This window comes from Echiichthys vipera (genome assembly GCF_963691815.1).
Source record: "Echiichthys vipera genome assembly, chromosome: 5".
Classification (NCBI taxonomy): Eukaryota; Metazoa; Chordata; class Actinopteri; order Perciformes; family Trachinidae; genus Echiichthys; species Echiichthys vipera.
Genome location: NC_139830.1, coordinates 12,452,042 through 12,471,083, shown reverse-complemented (window position 1 = coordinate 12,471,083; position 19,042 = coordinate 12,452,042). Strand labels below are relative to the sequence as shown.

The following is a 19,042-nucleotide window of genomic DNA, read 5'->3' as shown; positions in this document are numbered from 1 at the left end:
TATATTTTTTCAGTCTCACCTGATCTTGGAGCCTGTTATGTCTAGTTCCAGGTGCATAAGATGTCTATCACCAGCTTTGTTGAGTCTGCGGTTGACAGTGACTGGAGCCAGGTAAGGGTTTTTGGAATCAAAGGGCCTATAAATAAAAGAGCAACACGTAAAAATGCAATTACAAAGGGTCGAGCATAGCCACAAAAGCGAAGTAAAATCTTATTTGAATAAAAAACAATTTACAAAAGATCTATCGCTCTACAAATAAATGAAATATTCATGTTTGATTTTAAAAAGGCTGCAGGAACGTGCCTCCAATGTCCACTAGGGGGCAGAAAGCTTCATTTGCAGAGAGTGACCTTTGGCAAACTTTGCAGCTTGTTGGAAATGTGGGTGAAATGTGATGCAATGACTGAGCAGACAGCACTTTAATGAGCCCTGCTAGAGAGCAGCGTCTGCCCTCTAGTACTTACGGCTTTTGGACCTCAAAACTCTTCAGGCGGCCAATCTCTCCTGAGTACACTTTGTTCATGTTGATGTCAGTGTGCTCCTTCAGCTCGTACTGCCGTATGCTGTGAGGGACAATAACCTCAAGTTAGCCTGACTGCATATATACGTACATGCATAGTGAAATCAGTTTAATATGTAATAAAAAATTTGTATATATGTAAAGATGACGTAAGGATGATGCATTCTGACTTAGATCAAATAAGACTTTATTACTAAAAAATATTTTAAGCATTTGTTTATTTCACAAACAGATGGGTGTGGTTTATTCTATTTATCATAATTCAGATATGTCCTGATTTATCATTAGATTACACGTCTTGATGCAGACGTTTCAAAAGAAGGAACAAACCAGAGGATTTTTGGTGGAGTAACTTGTTGAACCTGGAGGAGTCTGTGTGGAAACTCTACTTAAGGAAACACAGCCTTTCATCTAAAGAAGACAATATATTACTTAACCTGTAAGCTATTGTAAATGTGATTGCAAGCTTTCCCCTGTCATCTGTTTAATGTTCCCAGAGTTAAGGCAGTAAAGAGCTTGCATTTCTGATTCTGAAAAGTGAGAATGCTGGAAAAGAAGTAAAAACTTTAAATGATGAATAAAAGAGGTAAATTAACCTTGATTCATCTCCTAGGGCTTCAACTCCAAAGTGCTCGCAGACGGCCGGCCAGAACTGCTCTCTCCATGAAACAAAGTCCTCTTCCAGACTGCAAGACAAAACGAGGTCAGTCAGCTGAGAAAGACGTCTGAATTCACTCTCGTTCAACAAATTAGTCTTCTTATTTAAAATCAGAAACATGTACATTTTACAAATATAAGACTGAAGTGCACTCAGAGTGCAGATCTTCGCCTTCTGGTCTCTTGAGTGAAAGTCAAATTCCCACTTTCCAAGATGAGATCAAACCGGTTTTAGCTTCCCCGATTGCTGGAAATACCTTTTGCGACTGCAGTTGCATTTGCGGCCCCTTAGCAGATGGTTAAGCGACAATAGTCAGCAGTCAATGACTTTATAAAAACGGTCAATGAACTGGCTATTTTTTTTCCTCAAATTGTGTAGCACTGCAACCACTAGAGGTCCTTGAGCATACAGTCCTCCATGTGCACAAAAATATTAGACTGCCAGGCCCAGTACTATGAGAGATTAGCTGCGGACAGAGACACAAAAACATACACCTGGTATACTTTTATGCATACTGTAAGGATAACTGTAATGTATTAAATCAGTTATTTCTGTCTCTCCTAAGTTCCCAGCAGACAAGTGATCCCAGCAAATAAAAGGTCAAAAGCACAACACAAAATCACATTGGTTTCCTGTCCAAGTGACTGCTGACTGAAGAGATAAGACTCCAGGACTAATCCAGCTCGGCTGTTAGCCTGGTCTGCTGTCAAGGTTTTGGGAAACAGCCCTCGGGTCACTTACTTGCCATCATCATCTCCTAAACCAAGGTCAAAGATGCGCTTGGCCCCGAGTTCTTCCAGCCTTTTGTCAACGTATTTTCCCATTGCATTGTAGTGTTCATATGTCTTGTTGCCCAAAGCAAATACCTGGAGACAGAACAGGGCAGAGAGAGACCATCAGTATTGCAATGTATTCTACTATAATACAGAAAAAACAACAACATGCCATACTGAATAATGTCTTACAAGAAACCCTGGAAAATCTCTCAGTGACTGTAACGTATGGAGTCACTCTAATCCAGACCAGGATAAGATGTAAAACAGGAGCATGGGATTATAATAATTAAATATGATAATTTATCCTCTTTAAATAGTATCGCATGATGATGAAATCTGAATTGAAAAAAAAAAAGAACATAACTCAAATTTCTCAGAGTGAATATCATTTGAAGGTTGGATTTGTTTTTACATCACACTATTTGTGTGTATATATATATGGTCATAGAGATATGAAATTTCCTGTGTTGGTAGAGAAAAGTTTGGCCATATCACGCAGCACTCACTGAGCCCAAGAACTGAACTAGATTTCCCACAATCAAGTTCTTTACTCAAATGAGGCCAGGGGCTCCGCACACGCGACAGACCAGACAACACAACACACAAAGCCCTTTCTTTCACGGCGCACACAAAGGCTGGTGCAGCTCATGCTTGGGAAGCCTGTGTGCTGTACGTCAGCAAGACAGACTGGCAAGGCTAACTGACATAGCATAACTCACAAAATAAACAGGTTGTGAAGCAACAATCGTGAACAAATTTCTAATTGTTATGTAAGTTAACCCAGAAGCTTTATGTTCATGACAGGAGACGTGCAAAATCCATCATTATAGTGCAGGGGTTTGATAGAGAACAAAACAGAAGCTATACAGGAAGTGTGCACGCTGACAAATGTGGTGACTCATATTTTATATCATGTTTATTATATCAAATAAGCCCACATGATTTTAACATCAGTGAACACGATGAGCCCGTAGAGCCGGAGACTAGAGGTGCAGTAATTTTCTAAATTATGAGAACCAATATCTTTTCTTCATTTTTTAAATTACTGTCAACAGGGTTCCCACACCTTTTCCAAAGTCACACTTTCCAAACACTTTTCAAGCTGTGGTAGACGAGACTACATATGTTTATACAGTACAATACTCAGTATACTTGTTATTGCACATGTTCATCACATTAAGTTTGATGTTATTGTCCTAAAAAGAACTAATGTGATGTTTTAAGAAAGCTTTCTACAGAAGGGTGACAAATGAAAGGAAATCTAACTCAACTAACAGATCGACAGAAACATAATCACCAATTATTTTGATATTCTGTTGTCAAGTCATTTCCACGCAAAAATATCAGAAAAGGCTGTTTTCAGTCTCTAAAATATGGAAATCTTCTTTTTCCTGTGTTATGTCATATATGCCATACCATATTGCATAACATTTGAGGGACTTTATTCAAAATCCAACACACCCAACTAAAACTCAAGTGTTTAAGGATTTACAGCACCTGTATGAACCCTGTATCAATGTAATACTAGTTTGTTTTTTGTTTGATGACATCCTGTTGGGCTCCAAGATATTATGACGGGCCTTTTTGTCTGTTTTCTGAAGAGAAAATAACAGATTAATTGATCATTTAAATAATCATTAACTGAAGCCCTACATGCGACAAAACAACATACACACAGAGGACAGAGAGTGTGGGGCACCCGGAGGCTCGGTGGTTAGGGCAGGCGCCCCATTTACAGAGGCTAAAAGTCCTTAACGGAGCGGCCTGGGTTTGACTCCGGCCTGCAAATCTGCCATGATAACAGAGAGTGTACCACAATGCTTGTAGGGTTAGTGACATCATGCTCAGTATGCAGGTTATTGCCCCCTTTGTGCTTCGTTGTGCTGTTTTATTGGGCAACCCTTATGCCAAACTGTTTATGCACCACAGGGCCAAACATAGCTCCTATACAAGTAGATTTCATGACAAATTAGACAATTGTAAGAATTTGAAATATTTTATATATACACAATTTGAGCATAGAAGACTCACGGTGTAGTTTAGTCCAGAGAGGTCTTCATCATCATTTTCCTGCAGCCAGTCATAGAAGTCCTGGGCGTTATCTGTTGGGTCTCCTTCACCATAGGTGGCCATGCAAAATATGGCGAGGGAGTTTTTAATCTGAGACAGACGGGCCAGCTCCCCCTGGAACATGAGGAATCACAAATAGAGACAGTGAGCATTGAAGTATTAATCATTTTAAGCAATTGTGTCTTCAGGCTCTGCCCTGTGAGCAAACTTGCAAGTTATGAACCATGACCAACATATCAAGAATATTATGTATGCTTTTGCCAGTCCTCACAGCAGTGTTGAGACACCTTCCTGGATAAAGCCTGAGGTCTTACACTTTGTATCGTTGTGACTGAAATAACAAATGCATTATGATTTAAGTGTGTGCTGTTATTGGTCTTTATGGACTTGCATGCTTGGACAGGTTTCATTTCAGCACAGTGAACCTATAATTAGAAGAGCTAATACGCAACTACTAATGTCCCCAGGCACTGTGATTTATCCATCAATCCAGTTCATAAATAATAACATTCTGATTAACAGGGGATGGATTACGGCTTTGTGAAATAACACATTAAGGAAAATATTAATTACATTCTGTAAATGTAGCAGAGGAGCTTTCCACAGCTGATCTAATTTTGTAAGGCATGTGTGTCGGTGTCCCCGTTAAGAAGGATGATGTGTGCGTATTTACGCACCAAGAACAGCAGCTTTCAGTGATTATTTCAGAAAGTTAGAGTTTCGTTCTGCATATGTTGCAGATATAGTGAGTCTGGCTTTCTTTAGTGGCACTATCACACACAGGGCGCCACAAAGTGGACGTCTGTTGCACCGCAGAGCAGAAAACACTCATAATATACAATACTGGTAAAAGTGGTGAAATGTCCATGTGGGTGCTGGTCTCTAAAGTGAAGAAAATTAGTTATTTGGGTGGGGGCGGTTGATTTACACGTGGATTTGGATGGTGTCAGAGAATCTCTACTCAGAATCTGCAATAGGATGTGTATTATACAGCTTTTGTACACCTTTTCCAAGGTCAAATTCAAGCTCTTTTCAAGCACTTTCGCGGTCCATTTTCAAGTTTTTCCAGAACCTTACAGCTGTGGTAAAATCTGTATTTCTACAAACGCATATATATTGAAAATTATCACAATTATCATGAAAATACGGTTAAAAGAGATGGTATTATGATTTAAACAACAAAAATTGTGCTTCATAATACCAGAAGAATAAGAAATTGAATTGCGTTGATATTCTATAGCTTTTTATTGTAAAAGAATTGCGGATACAACTTCAAGCACTTTCAAGTTCTTTATCCAAAATTCAGGCACTTCTCAAATCTTGAAAACACAACGTTAAAATTCACATATTTTAAATGACCCGTACAAACCCTACTTATATCATCATCATCAAAATGTCTAAAGTCTTATTTTTGGAGAATCAGATTCTAACCTCTGAGGAGGTAATGGATTGCCTTGTTATTGTAACACACGTACTTGTTCAGTCTTCAGCACTGAAGTGATACTTTTTCGATGACACCATCACACATAATTAACTGGCAGCTTTAATAAGTAATTACAAAATAATGAAGAGGACCTCGTTAAGTTGTGTGGTTTGTACACTATTCCCTTGGTGCAAATTACCATTTCATACTCCTCTGGATCGGCAGACATTCCCTTCATTCCGTAGCGCTGAGCGTCTTTGGACAGTCTGTTGGCAAATTCTTCTCCTGTGCCCGTCTGCGAGCCGTAGAACACAACGATGTTCTTGCCCTGGTTAGAAACGTACAGAAAAGCATTTAAATTGGGGCATACAAACACTTTCTCCCTCATGTTTGCCATTTTATGAAACACAGACCAGACCATGTACAAGTAAAACAGATGTCGGATACGTTTTGCAACTTGTGTAAAATATTTTCAGCATGCATATTCTCACAAATCCTGAAAGGCTCTATGGAGTACGTCTGCATAATAAACAGTATAACCTAAACTACATAATGTAAAAAAGAAAAAGGACTAAATAACTTCACATCAAAGGAAATACACATGAAGACAAAACGACCACACATTCTCCAACACACATAAACAAACAGCTCCATCTGTACAAGTATTTGTGAGAATCATGAAATACTCTATCCCTGCCGACTGTGTTGCCATGATAATTCATAACAAAGAAAAACAGAGACAAAATAAAATGTCACTCTGGACCCAAGTTCTTTTTCTGCCACCAACATGGTATCTGAACTATTTGCTGCGAAACCACATGAGTGTTTCTGAATCTACAACTGCTTTCAGTACAAATCACATTAGCAGGAGAGGCCATTATTGTCATATTCTTCATCCACTGAGCAAAAGAGGAAGAAAACTAAATTTACTAAAACGCTACAATCCACTTTGTTCCGTCCTTCACGTCACAGAAGGTGTTAAACGCATTTACCTTTTTTTGTCCACAGGCCAGATGGCAAGTGAATGTTCAACTTTTACTAGCCACTCAAAAGATTACCATTGTGTTTGTGAAGAAACTCCAGCCACATGCATATTTTGATGGCGCAAATGTTATACCCTGGTTGTACATCTGCAAGTCCAAATGACAATAAACCCTGAGTAATGTATTGGAACAACGGCAACTAAAGGGTTCCTGGAGAATATATACTGCACATGTTGGAAACATGAGACAGTTGACAGAACAACTGAAGCAGAAGTGATGGGAAGGATTTAGGGATCTGCAAACTAGATAATGCTCCCATGAACATACATTTATTTAATTACCTTCAAGTTAGTGACGTTTCAAGCAGGAAGCTCTTCCTCATCCAAATAATTATATATGTTCACAGGAGCCATTATCTAGTCTTTTACATGTACAGTATTTATCATGTGGATGTGCATGCTTTTGTTTTTAAATGAAGTAGTGACATCACTCACCGTTTTCTTCATTTTCTCGATGAAACTGGTCTCTCTTGTAGTTGGCGCTCTGAAGAAGAAGAGAAACAGGTTTGACTTGTTGTTGTGCAATTTAAAGCCTGAATAAAAGACAAACTGTCATCCTGAACCATGATACTATGATTAAAACTAACTACTTACAAATGACCAGTTAATTGAAATAAAAATGTATCTTCTTTCCTCATAAATTAGTTCATTACAACCGTGACAGTAAAATCAATAGCGTCCACATTAGAGTGGCAGAAGTGCGCTTTATAATTCATGTGCCTAATGAAATTGTTGTGTACATAGTGAAAAATGTAACTTAATGAGCTAACCTGATAATCAGAGGAAAAACAGGTCTTTCTGATATCTCTTCAAACATAACTGGTGCAAACAAACCTTAAACAGCATTAGAAGACATTAAAAATGTACATTTAGCTGCTATCTAGTGTTGTTCTGTGTATTAAATGACCATTGTCTGTGTATTTTGTACTCCTTTAATGGACAATCTTCCTGTGATGTAATGTCTTATATTCCATCTACCTGCCCAAGGATTACGGATGGAAAATAGAAAGTAGCGAAAACTTGGTACATTAGAGGGGCTCCACTTGAAATACTGAATAAAGTGGGTTGGGATTGCCTCCACAGGGCTCTCACCCCACTACCTGCAATAATGTAATTTTGTCACAGCCACAGGCACCAACATGTTCGTGTGGCCGGATTACAAAACACACAAACAGGAGAGTTCATACTGTGCTCACGACACCATTACTCAACTTGTTTTATGAGGTTAATGATTTTTGTACTCCAACATTTACAAGTTATTAAGCTTTGTTAAGAAGGCAAAAAGGTGAGAGGGTAATGACTCATGAGACAGGAACAGGTAATACTTTGATAATGAAGGTAAACACAGTTTAGACAAGCTAAACTACGTAATAATCCTCTGGGTAAAAGGCCAACAGGGAAACAGACCTGGTTGATAAGTCAACATTATCACTCATTGACTATTAGAGAACTGTAGTGTCATGGCCATAATGCCAAATTAATGATTCTAGGCTAATAAAAAAATCATTGAATCATTCTTTTTCGCATGTGAAGCGTTTTGTTTGAGATACTGCATAACATTTGATTAAAGCATGACATTGATTATTTCATGGGATTTATTAATTCACCATATCGTGATATATAATAATTTGCCAAAGAATATTCTCATAATAGCAAGTTATTGATCTAATATAAATGTGTAGCCCAATGACAAAAAACTTAAAAGAATCATGGTTTGATCGTGTTTCCGACACACTGAAGCAGATCGCCTTAACGTTCTTTTCTTAGTGTGCCAGTTGGTGTTTAATCAGACAATTTAATGGTTAGGTTCGTATTGAAAGGTCAATCCCCACATGGATAAATGAATCAGGGTTAAAAATCACCAGACAGAAGGATTAATTATACAAGCAATAATCAGAGCCTCAATGCAAGTCAGTTTAAATCAGTGTATTACACAATGAGCTGCACTCAGCACCAGAAAATGTCTTTTAAATAATTGTCCAAAAGGTCCAAATAATGTTCCCCAACAGAAACAGTCCAAAGTGAAATCAAAAATCATGGTTTCAAGCACAACAAAATAAAGAAAGAATTTCAGTTTGTTTAACTCCGTTTTAGTTGTTTTTTTAGGAGTGAATCATCTTCTCAAACTAAATAATAAAAGATCTGTTAAGTTTCAGTTTCGTTTTTCTCGTTAGGAGTGGAGCCTCTACCCAAACAATTTAACAAACAACTTTGAAGTGAAGTGAATCTCCAACGCTGTTAGAGTTTTCTGAGAATTGGAAACATGCGACCATGTAGAGACAGAATTGACATGCTGTCGTGTAAATAAGATGAATAACTAAAGTCTGTTTAGTTTGTTTACTAAAAGCACAAGGTATAGAGTTGTTCTATAGGAAAGGGATCCTTAAATGACTCCTGTTGAGATCTGACGCTATTCAGAAAATACAATTACATAAAATTTACTTGACGTTCAAGGGGGCGGGGGGTTGTAGCGCCCCCCTAATATAATGGTAGGGGAAACACTGAAGTGTAAAGTGGTTTTAGTACAGGCTATCCCAAAGATTAATTCAAAAACCTTGATTCAGATTCATCCTGGGAGTAATTAATTATGGGGACAGATCAAAACAACACGCGCCAAGAAAAGGACACAGGAAGCAAAATCTATTAGCGCCAAATAAAAGGCACCGCCACTTCATTCATTAAAGGTCCAAGTGGACAGCTGCATATCTGTCTGCACTGAAAAGGGGATAAAACACACAACTACAAGCAGAGACCGTGTGTTTGATGAATACGTTTTCAGTTTTTACACAATCAAACACAACAAGGCTGTAGGACAGCCATACAAACTACCAGAAATTGCAGCAACATATTAATTTGCCATTTTAACCTCTAACACACATTTAGTCAAATGTTTTACCACCTAAGGACCACATCCGCAGAGTGCAGGCATGTGGGATTAATGCCCAACATGCCATAAAAATAGGCCCCCGTGGTTAATACGCACTGCAAAGTAGCAAAGTGTAAATTCCTGATTGAAAATTAAAACGAGCCTTTCCCCCCAAGTTGAAGCATTCCTGAGGGCTTTAGCAGGATCCATCTGAACGGTTATCAGCCGTTTCTGAGCATCATTAGAAAATAGCCAAGTGACGAGAGTTTAAAATCTCTAGTGTCTGAATACTGTGTCAAATGCACAGTATCTTCAACATGTGGTAAATTAAGCATAGCAAGTGCAAAATATATCCCTCTTGACTAATTTCCCATCTGTGTAACTCTAAATACAAATATTTAATGAGATTCCGAGAGACATTTGATTATTAACCATTATTTACCCAGGAAGAAATTATTTATTTTATCATTTCCAATCGATATATAGTTTGGTTATTTAGTTTTACAATCGTCTTTTACCCTTGGTAGAGTACAGAGTCTTAATGGGGATAATATACTGGAAAACAAACAACCTTTGGACAAAAACAAAAAAGGGAAAAAAATCACTGCTGACGACATCATCATTACGTTTTAGTTGCAGCCTGAAATTGAGCATCATTATTTGAAGCGGATGAAGTTGTGTTTGTACATCGACTGTTTTTAATGTTAGCATTCTTAAAAAACAGGAATAAAGTACTCTGCTAAAAACTGCCAGTTTGACCGATGACTTGCAAATGGCCTCATAGTCTTGAAAACCTTTTCAACTCTTGCATCTGTTTAGTCTTTGTCTGAACAATTTACAGTATTTGTCCAAATAGTTCGGAGCTCAACAAATTAACTTTCCATCCATCCAGGAACTAAACCGTTTTAAACAAGCACAGTCAATCAGTTCAGTCTTAATCGGCAACATTCAAACATGATGCTACAGTCAGCGACATGTTTTTCATTTGCAATCAAATCTAAAAAAAAAATATTTTTTAAAAAGGGGCTGGAAATGTGCAACACAGCGACACTAACATGGTAAGTGACTTAACAGTGTTTGAGAATCTTGTGAAAAACAAAATTGTGTTGTAGTCAAACCGATTTTATGACCCATCTCTTACATAACCGAATGGGCACATTCTCAAGATAGTGGTGTCAAAAACCATACAGTCTGTACTAGAAACAAGCGATTACGGTGTGTGTAGAGCTATTAGTTATTCAACCCTTACAAAAGGTATCATTCCAACACTTTAACGCTCACGTCATCTGTGCTATCAAACTGAACGGCAAGATTAAACACTAGCTGCTGGAAAACCTTTACCACAATTTGAAGCAAGTATGGTTTAAAAAAAAAATCTTCTCATAGTGTCTCAGAAGGAGCGGTAAATCAAACACTTGACTGACCTCTCAGCAGCATCTCTCCTGTCCTCTGGCAGGGAGAAGACACAGCCCATGGCATGCAGCCCCGTAGCTCGCCACTGCCACTAGCACCACTGGCTAGGCCACACCGGGAAGCACCACACTCAAAATCAAAAGCAGGACGTCAACACTCCACAAACACAGGATGGAAAAATAAAACCAGTCCAGAAAGGCAGCTGGACACTCGCAGGTTTGGAAGAGCCGCCTGCCTTCACCTCAGAGGCTCCAACACGATCTGAACTCTGCCTCTCCCTGCGCTGCTCTCTGAAACCAGCAGCGTCTGTTCTCCACATACACACATACACACACACAAAACTCCACACACACACGCACAGCCTACAAGCCCTGTCAGTGTCTGGCAACCGCCGAGGACACAATGGTGGGAAACTGACTTTCCCATAAAATGTAGCGGAGCTGCAGACCCACACTTTTGACTCACACAAACACACACACTGAAACACTCTCGGGCTGAGAATGCCTTCCTCCTCATCCCCGCCCCTTTTCCTCTCCGGTCTGAAAGGTGTTGGAAACGGAAAAGTCTACAAGATCCATTCTGAGCGTTTGGCTGGTTATCAGAGCAACTCCTCGGAGGACCATTGAAGGAGGGGGGAAAGGAGCTGTGAATGGTAGTTTTTTCTTTCTGAAGTATCCCCCGCCCCCATCTCACTGGAGGAGAGGGGAATGTCATTGCTATGGCAACCTCATTTATCATAAAAGGATTCCATTTGTGACATGGCCTTTCTCCAATGGCAGAGCAGCTCAGCCCACACACACACACACACACACACAAAAAAGAAAAACAGGAGACTGAGGAAGAAGAATGAAAAAAAAGTAACTCAAGGCAAAGAAAGGGTTGCTTGTCTTTTGCCTCAACTTTCCACCTTTGGAGAGGACTCACAAAAGCAGCTTGGCTCGCCCTCCTCGTTTGCTCTCCAGGGAACTTTCAAAATGGGTTCAGGGCCAAAAACAAAAGCACAGGAAAGACATGGAAGACTACGCCCCCTTCATAACAGTTAGGTAATCACTGCTCCCTTTAAGGGGAGGGGAGACCAGCTATGTTCCCTTCCTGTATTCCCGCCCTCCACAGATGCAAACTCTTCGCAAAGCAGAACGTGCTCTACAGCCAACCTCCTGTTTTCACACAAATGGTCAGGATCTCCCCCCACTCGGCTTCCAACACCGTCTCCATTCACATAACCGCGCACAACTTCAGCAACACGGTGAGTGAGGCTGCCGTTGGCCTGAGGCTTTACTCTGGTGACCAAAGAAATTGTGCTGTGGGTGGGGAGGAACTTAAAAGTGGCCTATGGAAGAAGAGCCTCCATAACTCCACTGATTGGTGATAAACTGGCTATTTGAGCGGACAGCGATATTTTTGCATTATAGTTAGATTACACAACCAAGGGAATTTAAAAGCAAGTTTTACAAGAGTGGCAAGAATAAATAGAAAGTTAATTAGGTGTGTTTCCATCAGCTGGGTTGAGGCAAATAAAGTGTCTGCCGGAGCACAAGGACCCAATGTCATTAAAGAACATGGAAAGAAGGGAGAGTTTGGCTAGATTTAGATCTTACTTTTGTTGAGCAGGTCCTGTTTCAGCTCATATGAGATAGTTTTTATTGCTTTCCTAAAGAAGATGATGACAGAAAAGGTGCTGATAATAAGTTTTACAGCAGAGAGTCTCTCCTGCAGCTGCAGAAGTGTGTTTGACAGCTCTGGGGAAAGATATGCTGGAGTTTCATCCAACTTCTCAAATGAGAGCATTTACATAGTTATAAGAGAAGCATGGATTCTGTCAGAAAAAAAACAAACAGAAACAGTCCCGGGTGTGCACCGGGCCACTCAGGCTCTGTACTCTACCTGTTCACATACTACTGTACCTCAAGGGCCAAACTTTCAGGGTGAGTCGGAGAGAAACTGTGTCTTAACCTTGTAGCCTTCCTACTGGGGTAGCTCAGAGTTCTCTTCTGGATCCCCTCCTCTTTTCTCTCTACACCAAGTTGCTTGGCTCTGTTATTCAGCCTGGAACAAAAAACTTTTTTTTTTTTCTCAATTGGAGATTGAAGTATAGTTTTTCCTTGAGTGAAAGCTAGCCGCTAGCCCTCACTTTGCCTCAGAGGTATACATATCTCAATCCCCCTATGCCACATACACACCCTTTTTTGGTAAGAAAAAAATGAGGCGGAGTCAAAGTCTGACAAGATAGTGACTCCCATAGGAGAGTATGATTCAAGTAGAGAGAAATGACCTCGACGTAGAGGCTAAGTCCATATTTTATACAGTCTATGGTTTTTCCACATCCTCTGGCACTTCTTCGCCAACAATTGTTTAAATCCAACGAGTAGTCACTGAAATGAATAACATGAATTTAGGTCTAGTTGCAAAGCCTAACACAACAGAACCACTGAGTGGCATTAAATTAAAAGAAAATGTAATCGGCCATCACAATTATTTGTATGACAAATAACCATCAAATATAATCAGAGGCCTACAGGCAAGAAAGAAAGAACAAGAGCAAGAAAGAAAGAAAGAAAGAGAGAGGATCATATAAGTTAAGTACTGGGCTGTCACAGTAGAGAGGACGCAAAGGTCACTACAAGTGGAATATTTACGAGCCTAAAGCCTTGCAGTCTCACACACACACACACCTAACAGTTGAAGTGAAGGATAATGTTTATTTTTTTGTTTGGTTTTTCATTTGGTCATCATTTTTCTGTATACTGAACAGCCCAAAACAAGCACAGCTATAGAAGCAGCAGCAGCCTCTTACAAAAACCAACATGCTCCCTTCAGTGATCAATAAAAATACTCCTTCCAGCGGCAGAAGAATGTGAAATTCCTGATCAGCATACAGTATGGTAAAGCTTTTATGTAAACTACAACATGTGAGAACAGATACACAATGTGTAATACATACTCTTCTCCTTACATTTGGCAGCTTAAGGGTTTCAGCTTGTTGCTTTACTTTGCATCATCCATGTTCTTTTCTCCTAAATATGTAGTCAGATCTGAATTGGAAGCGTGTGATGCTTTTTAAATGACTACATCTAAGGTATACTGTAAAGGTTACTCACGGTGTGTCAAGCTTTTTGAATTCGGGGATGGGCTCCGGCTTCTTACGGGACATGAACCAATAAATGACAAGGCCGATAATCAGTGAGAAGAGGAAGAGGTCCAGGTTGCTGAAAAGAGGCTCCTCTTCATCCCCCGTGGGCTCGGTGTGGGTGGTGGTCTCAGCGTCCATGTCCGTCATGTTGACACTCTACATTTGGACAGAAAGAACAGTGTAAGACAAGTCCACCATGATGCAACACTTGAATAATGTGAAAGAATCATATGATCTATTTATTACATAATTAGTAAAATTTCTTATATTGTTTGCCACTTCAAGCTCATATGATTGTATAATACATCCCATTGGACTGTTGATGCGACCAAAAAAGCAGCGTGAAGACTCTTGTTTTGACTGTGGACATTTGTTACTTTTTTTACTATTCTGAAATCAAGATTCATCTTAAAACTACCCGCCAAATTTATTTATAACAATCATTATCTTATGATGATTAAGCCAGCTGTAATTTAAAGCTTTTGTATCAGTTTGAGTTCTACAGTCTCCGTTAAAAATTAACAAAACTAGGGACTTTGGCATAAAACTGGTTAAAAACGCTGCAGAACAATGTGATTGCTAACATATGTGGGCAGTATTCTACATCGCATACTATACAATGATGGCTTTTGTGCAAGCATTAATGGACAATTGGCTCTACATATGATGACATCCATAACCCATTGCTTTCGACACATAAGGAATGTTTTGTCCTGCAACAACGACACCAGCTACTCTCATATTAAGCACAAAAGGCCACCATGTTCACAGCTCTCAAGTTACAGTTTAGTTCAAGAGAAAACAATGAGTTTGGGTTCATTTCTCAAATTACTGTAGGCTGAAGGGTCTGCAGAGCTCAACAAACCACAGGCCTGCTCTCTACTAGACTTGTTGCGAAACACTAAGGAAAGCACTTTTACCTACAGAGGTATGTGTGAGCCAAACCCAGTAGGTACAGAAGTCACTGTGGCTTCTGCTCTATTGGCAGGTTATAACATAACAGTCAGAAACACTTTCCTATAACTCCTAAATATAATATTTAAATGAAATTTTACCAAATTGGCACAATGCAATGAAATATAAAAGGTGTAATTCAGTGTGTATCATCTTGTACTGGAGCAGCAGAGTCCGTTCATTAGAATCAACAGCTGCTGTACCGGACCGGCTACGGAAGCTGCGGCGCTCTGTAAGGTCATCACGCTGTCCACCGAGAGCAGAGCAGAACAAGGTGAACGTAATGTTGTCGGTACTGGTTAACAGGCTTGTTACTGAATCCCACTGAGTGCTGACAGATTGTTTTTATAAGAAGTTAATAACAGGAGCAACAGGCGAACCAGCTTTAAAGAGGAACATTGTCTTTGTAAATAAGTGCTGTGGCTCTAAATGTTAGTGTGAGTGGTTCATGTTGATTTTGAACAGTTACTGATAAATGACTGAATATTTTATGAAACTTAAATCGTTATATTTGAGAGAGAGCTTGGTGTGGTGGTATAATGAGTTAGGGTGGTTCACCAAAATAAAATAAGCTCTCTTATTATTATTTAAGCCTGTTTCTTTCTGATCAGGTTGCCAGTTTGAACCTACAGATTAGCATATTAATATTTAAACATGTTTCCTTTGTTGTCTTATACAGTGAAAAACAGTTTATCAAAATAGAGTGAAGGATCATTTTGTCCTCTCCGGTCCATTTATATCGATGAAGAGAGAATAAATGCTGTCATTATATGAATGTTAAGCCTGATCATCAAGGAGATAAAAGGCAATGGCTACAAACCCTCATAGAGTATTTTGCGTACTGTGATAAAGTTTCCATGCCGACATGCTCAGTGATCTCCCAGCAGAGTCAATTAGCAGCCTAACTGAGAACACAAGTTCTCGTGTCTCAATGTATGCATGTTTATAGTTACAGGGAACAACAACAGGCAAACGTAATGACACAGCAGCACCAGTACCAATTATATTCACAATTAAGAATTACTGATTCTATCTGTTCGTTGATTTCACACAGAGGTGTAAGCCATGTGCACACAACAAAGTCATATTTCCCTGAGAATGTAATACAATTTGCACTGAACCTGATCTGTAATGTCATAAGACCTGACTAACTGATATTGTTATAACACTTATTCAATAAGAATCCCTATTGACTCATTAAAAAAAAGGAACATTTCATGCTGATTGAGTCGACTGTTTTGCCCCCAGCACTCGCTTGTGCAATGGCAGCTTTTGTGCTTTATTTGATGGCGGGGGCCTCGGCTGTAGTTGAGATCAAAATGAAGGTTTGAAAATAGATGTGACCCCCTCCTCTTTCTTTACAGCCCTGGTCCGATAACTGTGCAAGATTAAGCCATGAAACTTCAGAGGTTTTTAGCCGAGATCAAAATTCTGGGTGGGGTCAAAGACAGTCGTGGTCCGAGCAAGAGCGGAGGAACAAGAGGGTAGGAAGTAGGGGACCGGCCACTGTCCCTCCACTTTACACCCCTGGTGGGATGTGGTGTCGCAGCTCATGCGATCCCATCAATAGATGGTCTGTAGTTACATTTTTGATCAGCATTAGTGCACATTCTATTACATTTTCAGGAAATGATTACATTATTGGGTGCTACCCTACAATCTATGGGTGTGACATGACCTTCAAAGGCAAAACAAATAGGAAAACATAAGGAAATAAATGTCCATTAAAGAAGAGACTTTTTAATGAGGAAAAGACACTGATTATCAGGGGTGGGACGATAATGGTTATGATATCTATATTAAAAAAAACACTCAAAGTAAATTTTAACTTTTATTTTCATGTTTAATTTCAATCCACATCAAGCCTCAAATAAACGAAAGTAGTCAATTTAGCAACAAAACGGAAGCGGTGTAGGCTGAAAAGCTTCATATACGTACTCTTCTTACATTTAAAGTATTGGTATCATTTAAATTGTTGGCATTAATCTTGGTGAACTTCCACTGTCAGGATAATCGTGAATATTTTTGTGAGTGACTTTATCTGCAAATAGACTGCGGTTTACTTTTTTTTTTTCAGTTCAACAGTAACATCAACAGTCACTTAAGCAACAGTTCAAATCAAGTAAAAATTATTTGACAGAAAATTCATCTTCTCATTTGATGTTAAATTAAAAATAAAAGTACAAAGTGAAGGTGTTTGCTGCATTTACAATTAACATTGCTGTACATTTATTAACTACGACAACAACACATTTAAATTTCACCTCAGGTCTGTTCCACTGACAAAGTACTATCATTCATTCATCTTCAACCGCTTATCCCGGGGTCGGGGTCGCGGGGGGGAGGGGTAACATGATTACGTTATACAAGTTAATTGAGGTGTCTCCTGTCTAGGGATCGACCGAAATGGATTCTTTAGGCCGATACTGAATTTTTTCATCAGCCTTCGACGATGGCCGATACGGACTGCCGGTTTTCTTGAGCCGATATTTGGAGCCGATTCTACTTTTGCTCCCTCAATTTACATCATAAAAGTTACACAATGATGATAACAAATGTAACGGGTCTTAATTTAAAAAAAGGAACATTTATTGAACTTAAAAAAGGCGTCCTCAGCAACACTGAGCTTGCTTGTCTTTGGACGCCTGTCCGTAAGTGATGCCGTGAAAAAAATTGCGAACACATCAGCTGATACCTAAAAAAGCGCAAATATCAGCCAATAATATCGGCTGGCTGATATATCGGTCTATCAGCAGTCCTATCTGTGATGTAATTTGTTTCATAACATGTGTTTCTTAAGTAAATGCAAGCTAACGTGATTCCAGTGTGTTTTCATGCCATTTTAAAAGTATATTTTGATGATTATCAGGATAATATCTTTAACCTTTTAGGCCAGGATAATCATGACACATTCACATATGCTGTACAGAGCCTACTGTATGATGTATTCAAAACCATGTGAGACTTTGGTTTGTCACAAACACAGAGAGAAATAGGCTTCAGTATTCAGTTGACTCTTGGTGGTTGAATGATCAATAAAATCAGACATGGACGGTTCACCAGAGTTCATCTTCACAAGTAACCTCTTCTGTTGCTCAGCAAATCATTATGTAACTGTCCACTCTCCGGGTTCCCCGACGACATTCATGAAAGTCACACATGTAATGTAGACAGCCGTTTAATGTGTTGTGAGTGATGTGTTGCTGATGGTTCCCGTTTTAGAAAGCAGCTCTTACAAAACGAAACTTATAAAACAGCATACATAACCGGCCGCAGATGACCACGGGCCCTGGCTATTCCCTGGACCGTGACTCTAAACATATGCTGCAAAATCAACACAGCTGTATTTAGAGACTTAGCATTGTTGTCTAAATCATAATATTTATCGATATAAAGTTTGTATTTAGTTACATGCCAAGGAAAGGACTTCTTGCTCCACAAGTTAGCGACAGTTTGCGTAAGTTAACACGCCGGAGTCGGCACTTCTTCTGATGTTTCACCGGGAACAAACCACTGTATTTTAAGTTTCTGGTGTCTGTGTGAGTCTATTATCGCCTGTGTTTATGTCCCGCAGACTGCCACGGACTACACCTCGGTGTTAAACCTGTTAAAGATGTGAATTGGGTGGTGAACTTACCTTTGCCTCCCCTCTGTGTGTGTCGGGCTCACACTGTGCTCAACGCGGAAGGAAACTTTACGCCACGTAGGGTCAAACCAACTCCGCCACAGCAGCGGGGGTGGACTATTGCACTTTAAAAAGCCAAATAAATCTCCCCCAGACACGGTTTCATTAAAGTATTGCTGCACATGCGTGTCTTTTAATGAGATGTTTCTATATACAATTCCTGCTGAAATTAAGCGTGTTTTTTTTTTGTTAATTTTGTGTCTCCATTTTGGACCGGTCCATGCAGGCATTACCTAACCTAGTGCACGTAGTTTGGAGGTGCAGCGTGCCAAGGGCCAGGGTTATGTAATTTAACCTGCACAACATACTGTATCCTTGACACAATGAAAGGCAGACTCATCACTCAACTCGACTTAAAGGGTGTTTATGTTCACAGGGCCAAGGTCAAATGTTGGGTGTTCTGCCCCTATGCTCATGGTGGAACAAGGATTCAGATTATCTTAAAGATTGAATATGTAAAATCTTCATTAAAAGCTATATTTAAAAAAAAAACACTTTGAGGGGT

General features: G+C 39.5%; 1 protein-coding gene across 1 annotated transcript in view; it reads right to left on the bottom strand.

Moving 5' to 3' along the window:
* porb (P450 (cytochrome) oxidoreductase b) overlaps window positions 1–18,515 on the bottom strand; it is a 23,698-nt gene extending 5,183 nt beyond the window's left edge. The window contains 9 exon segments of the mRNA XM_083913393.1: window positions 20–136; window positions 465–563; window positions 1,117–1,206; window positions 1,920–2,044; window positions 3,986–4,138; window positions 5,647–5,775; window positions 6,925–6,973; window positions 13,867–14,054; window positions 18,490–18,515. Coding sequence (XP_083769519.1) covers window positions 20–136; window positions 465–563; window positions 1,117–1,206; window positions 1,920–2,044; window positions 3,986–4,138; window positions 5,647–5,775; window positions 6,925–6,973; window positions 13,867–14,045 — 941 coding nt within the window. The 5' untranslated portion in view covers window positions 14,046–14,054; window positions 18,490–18,515.
* Window positions 18,516–19,042: the final 527 nt, after the last annotated feature.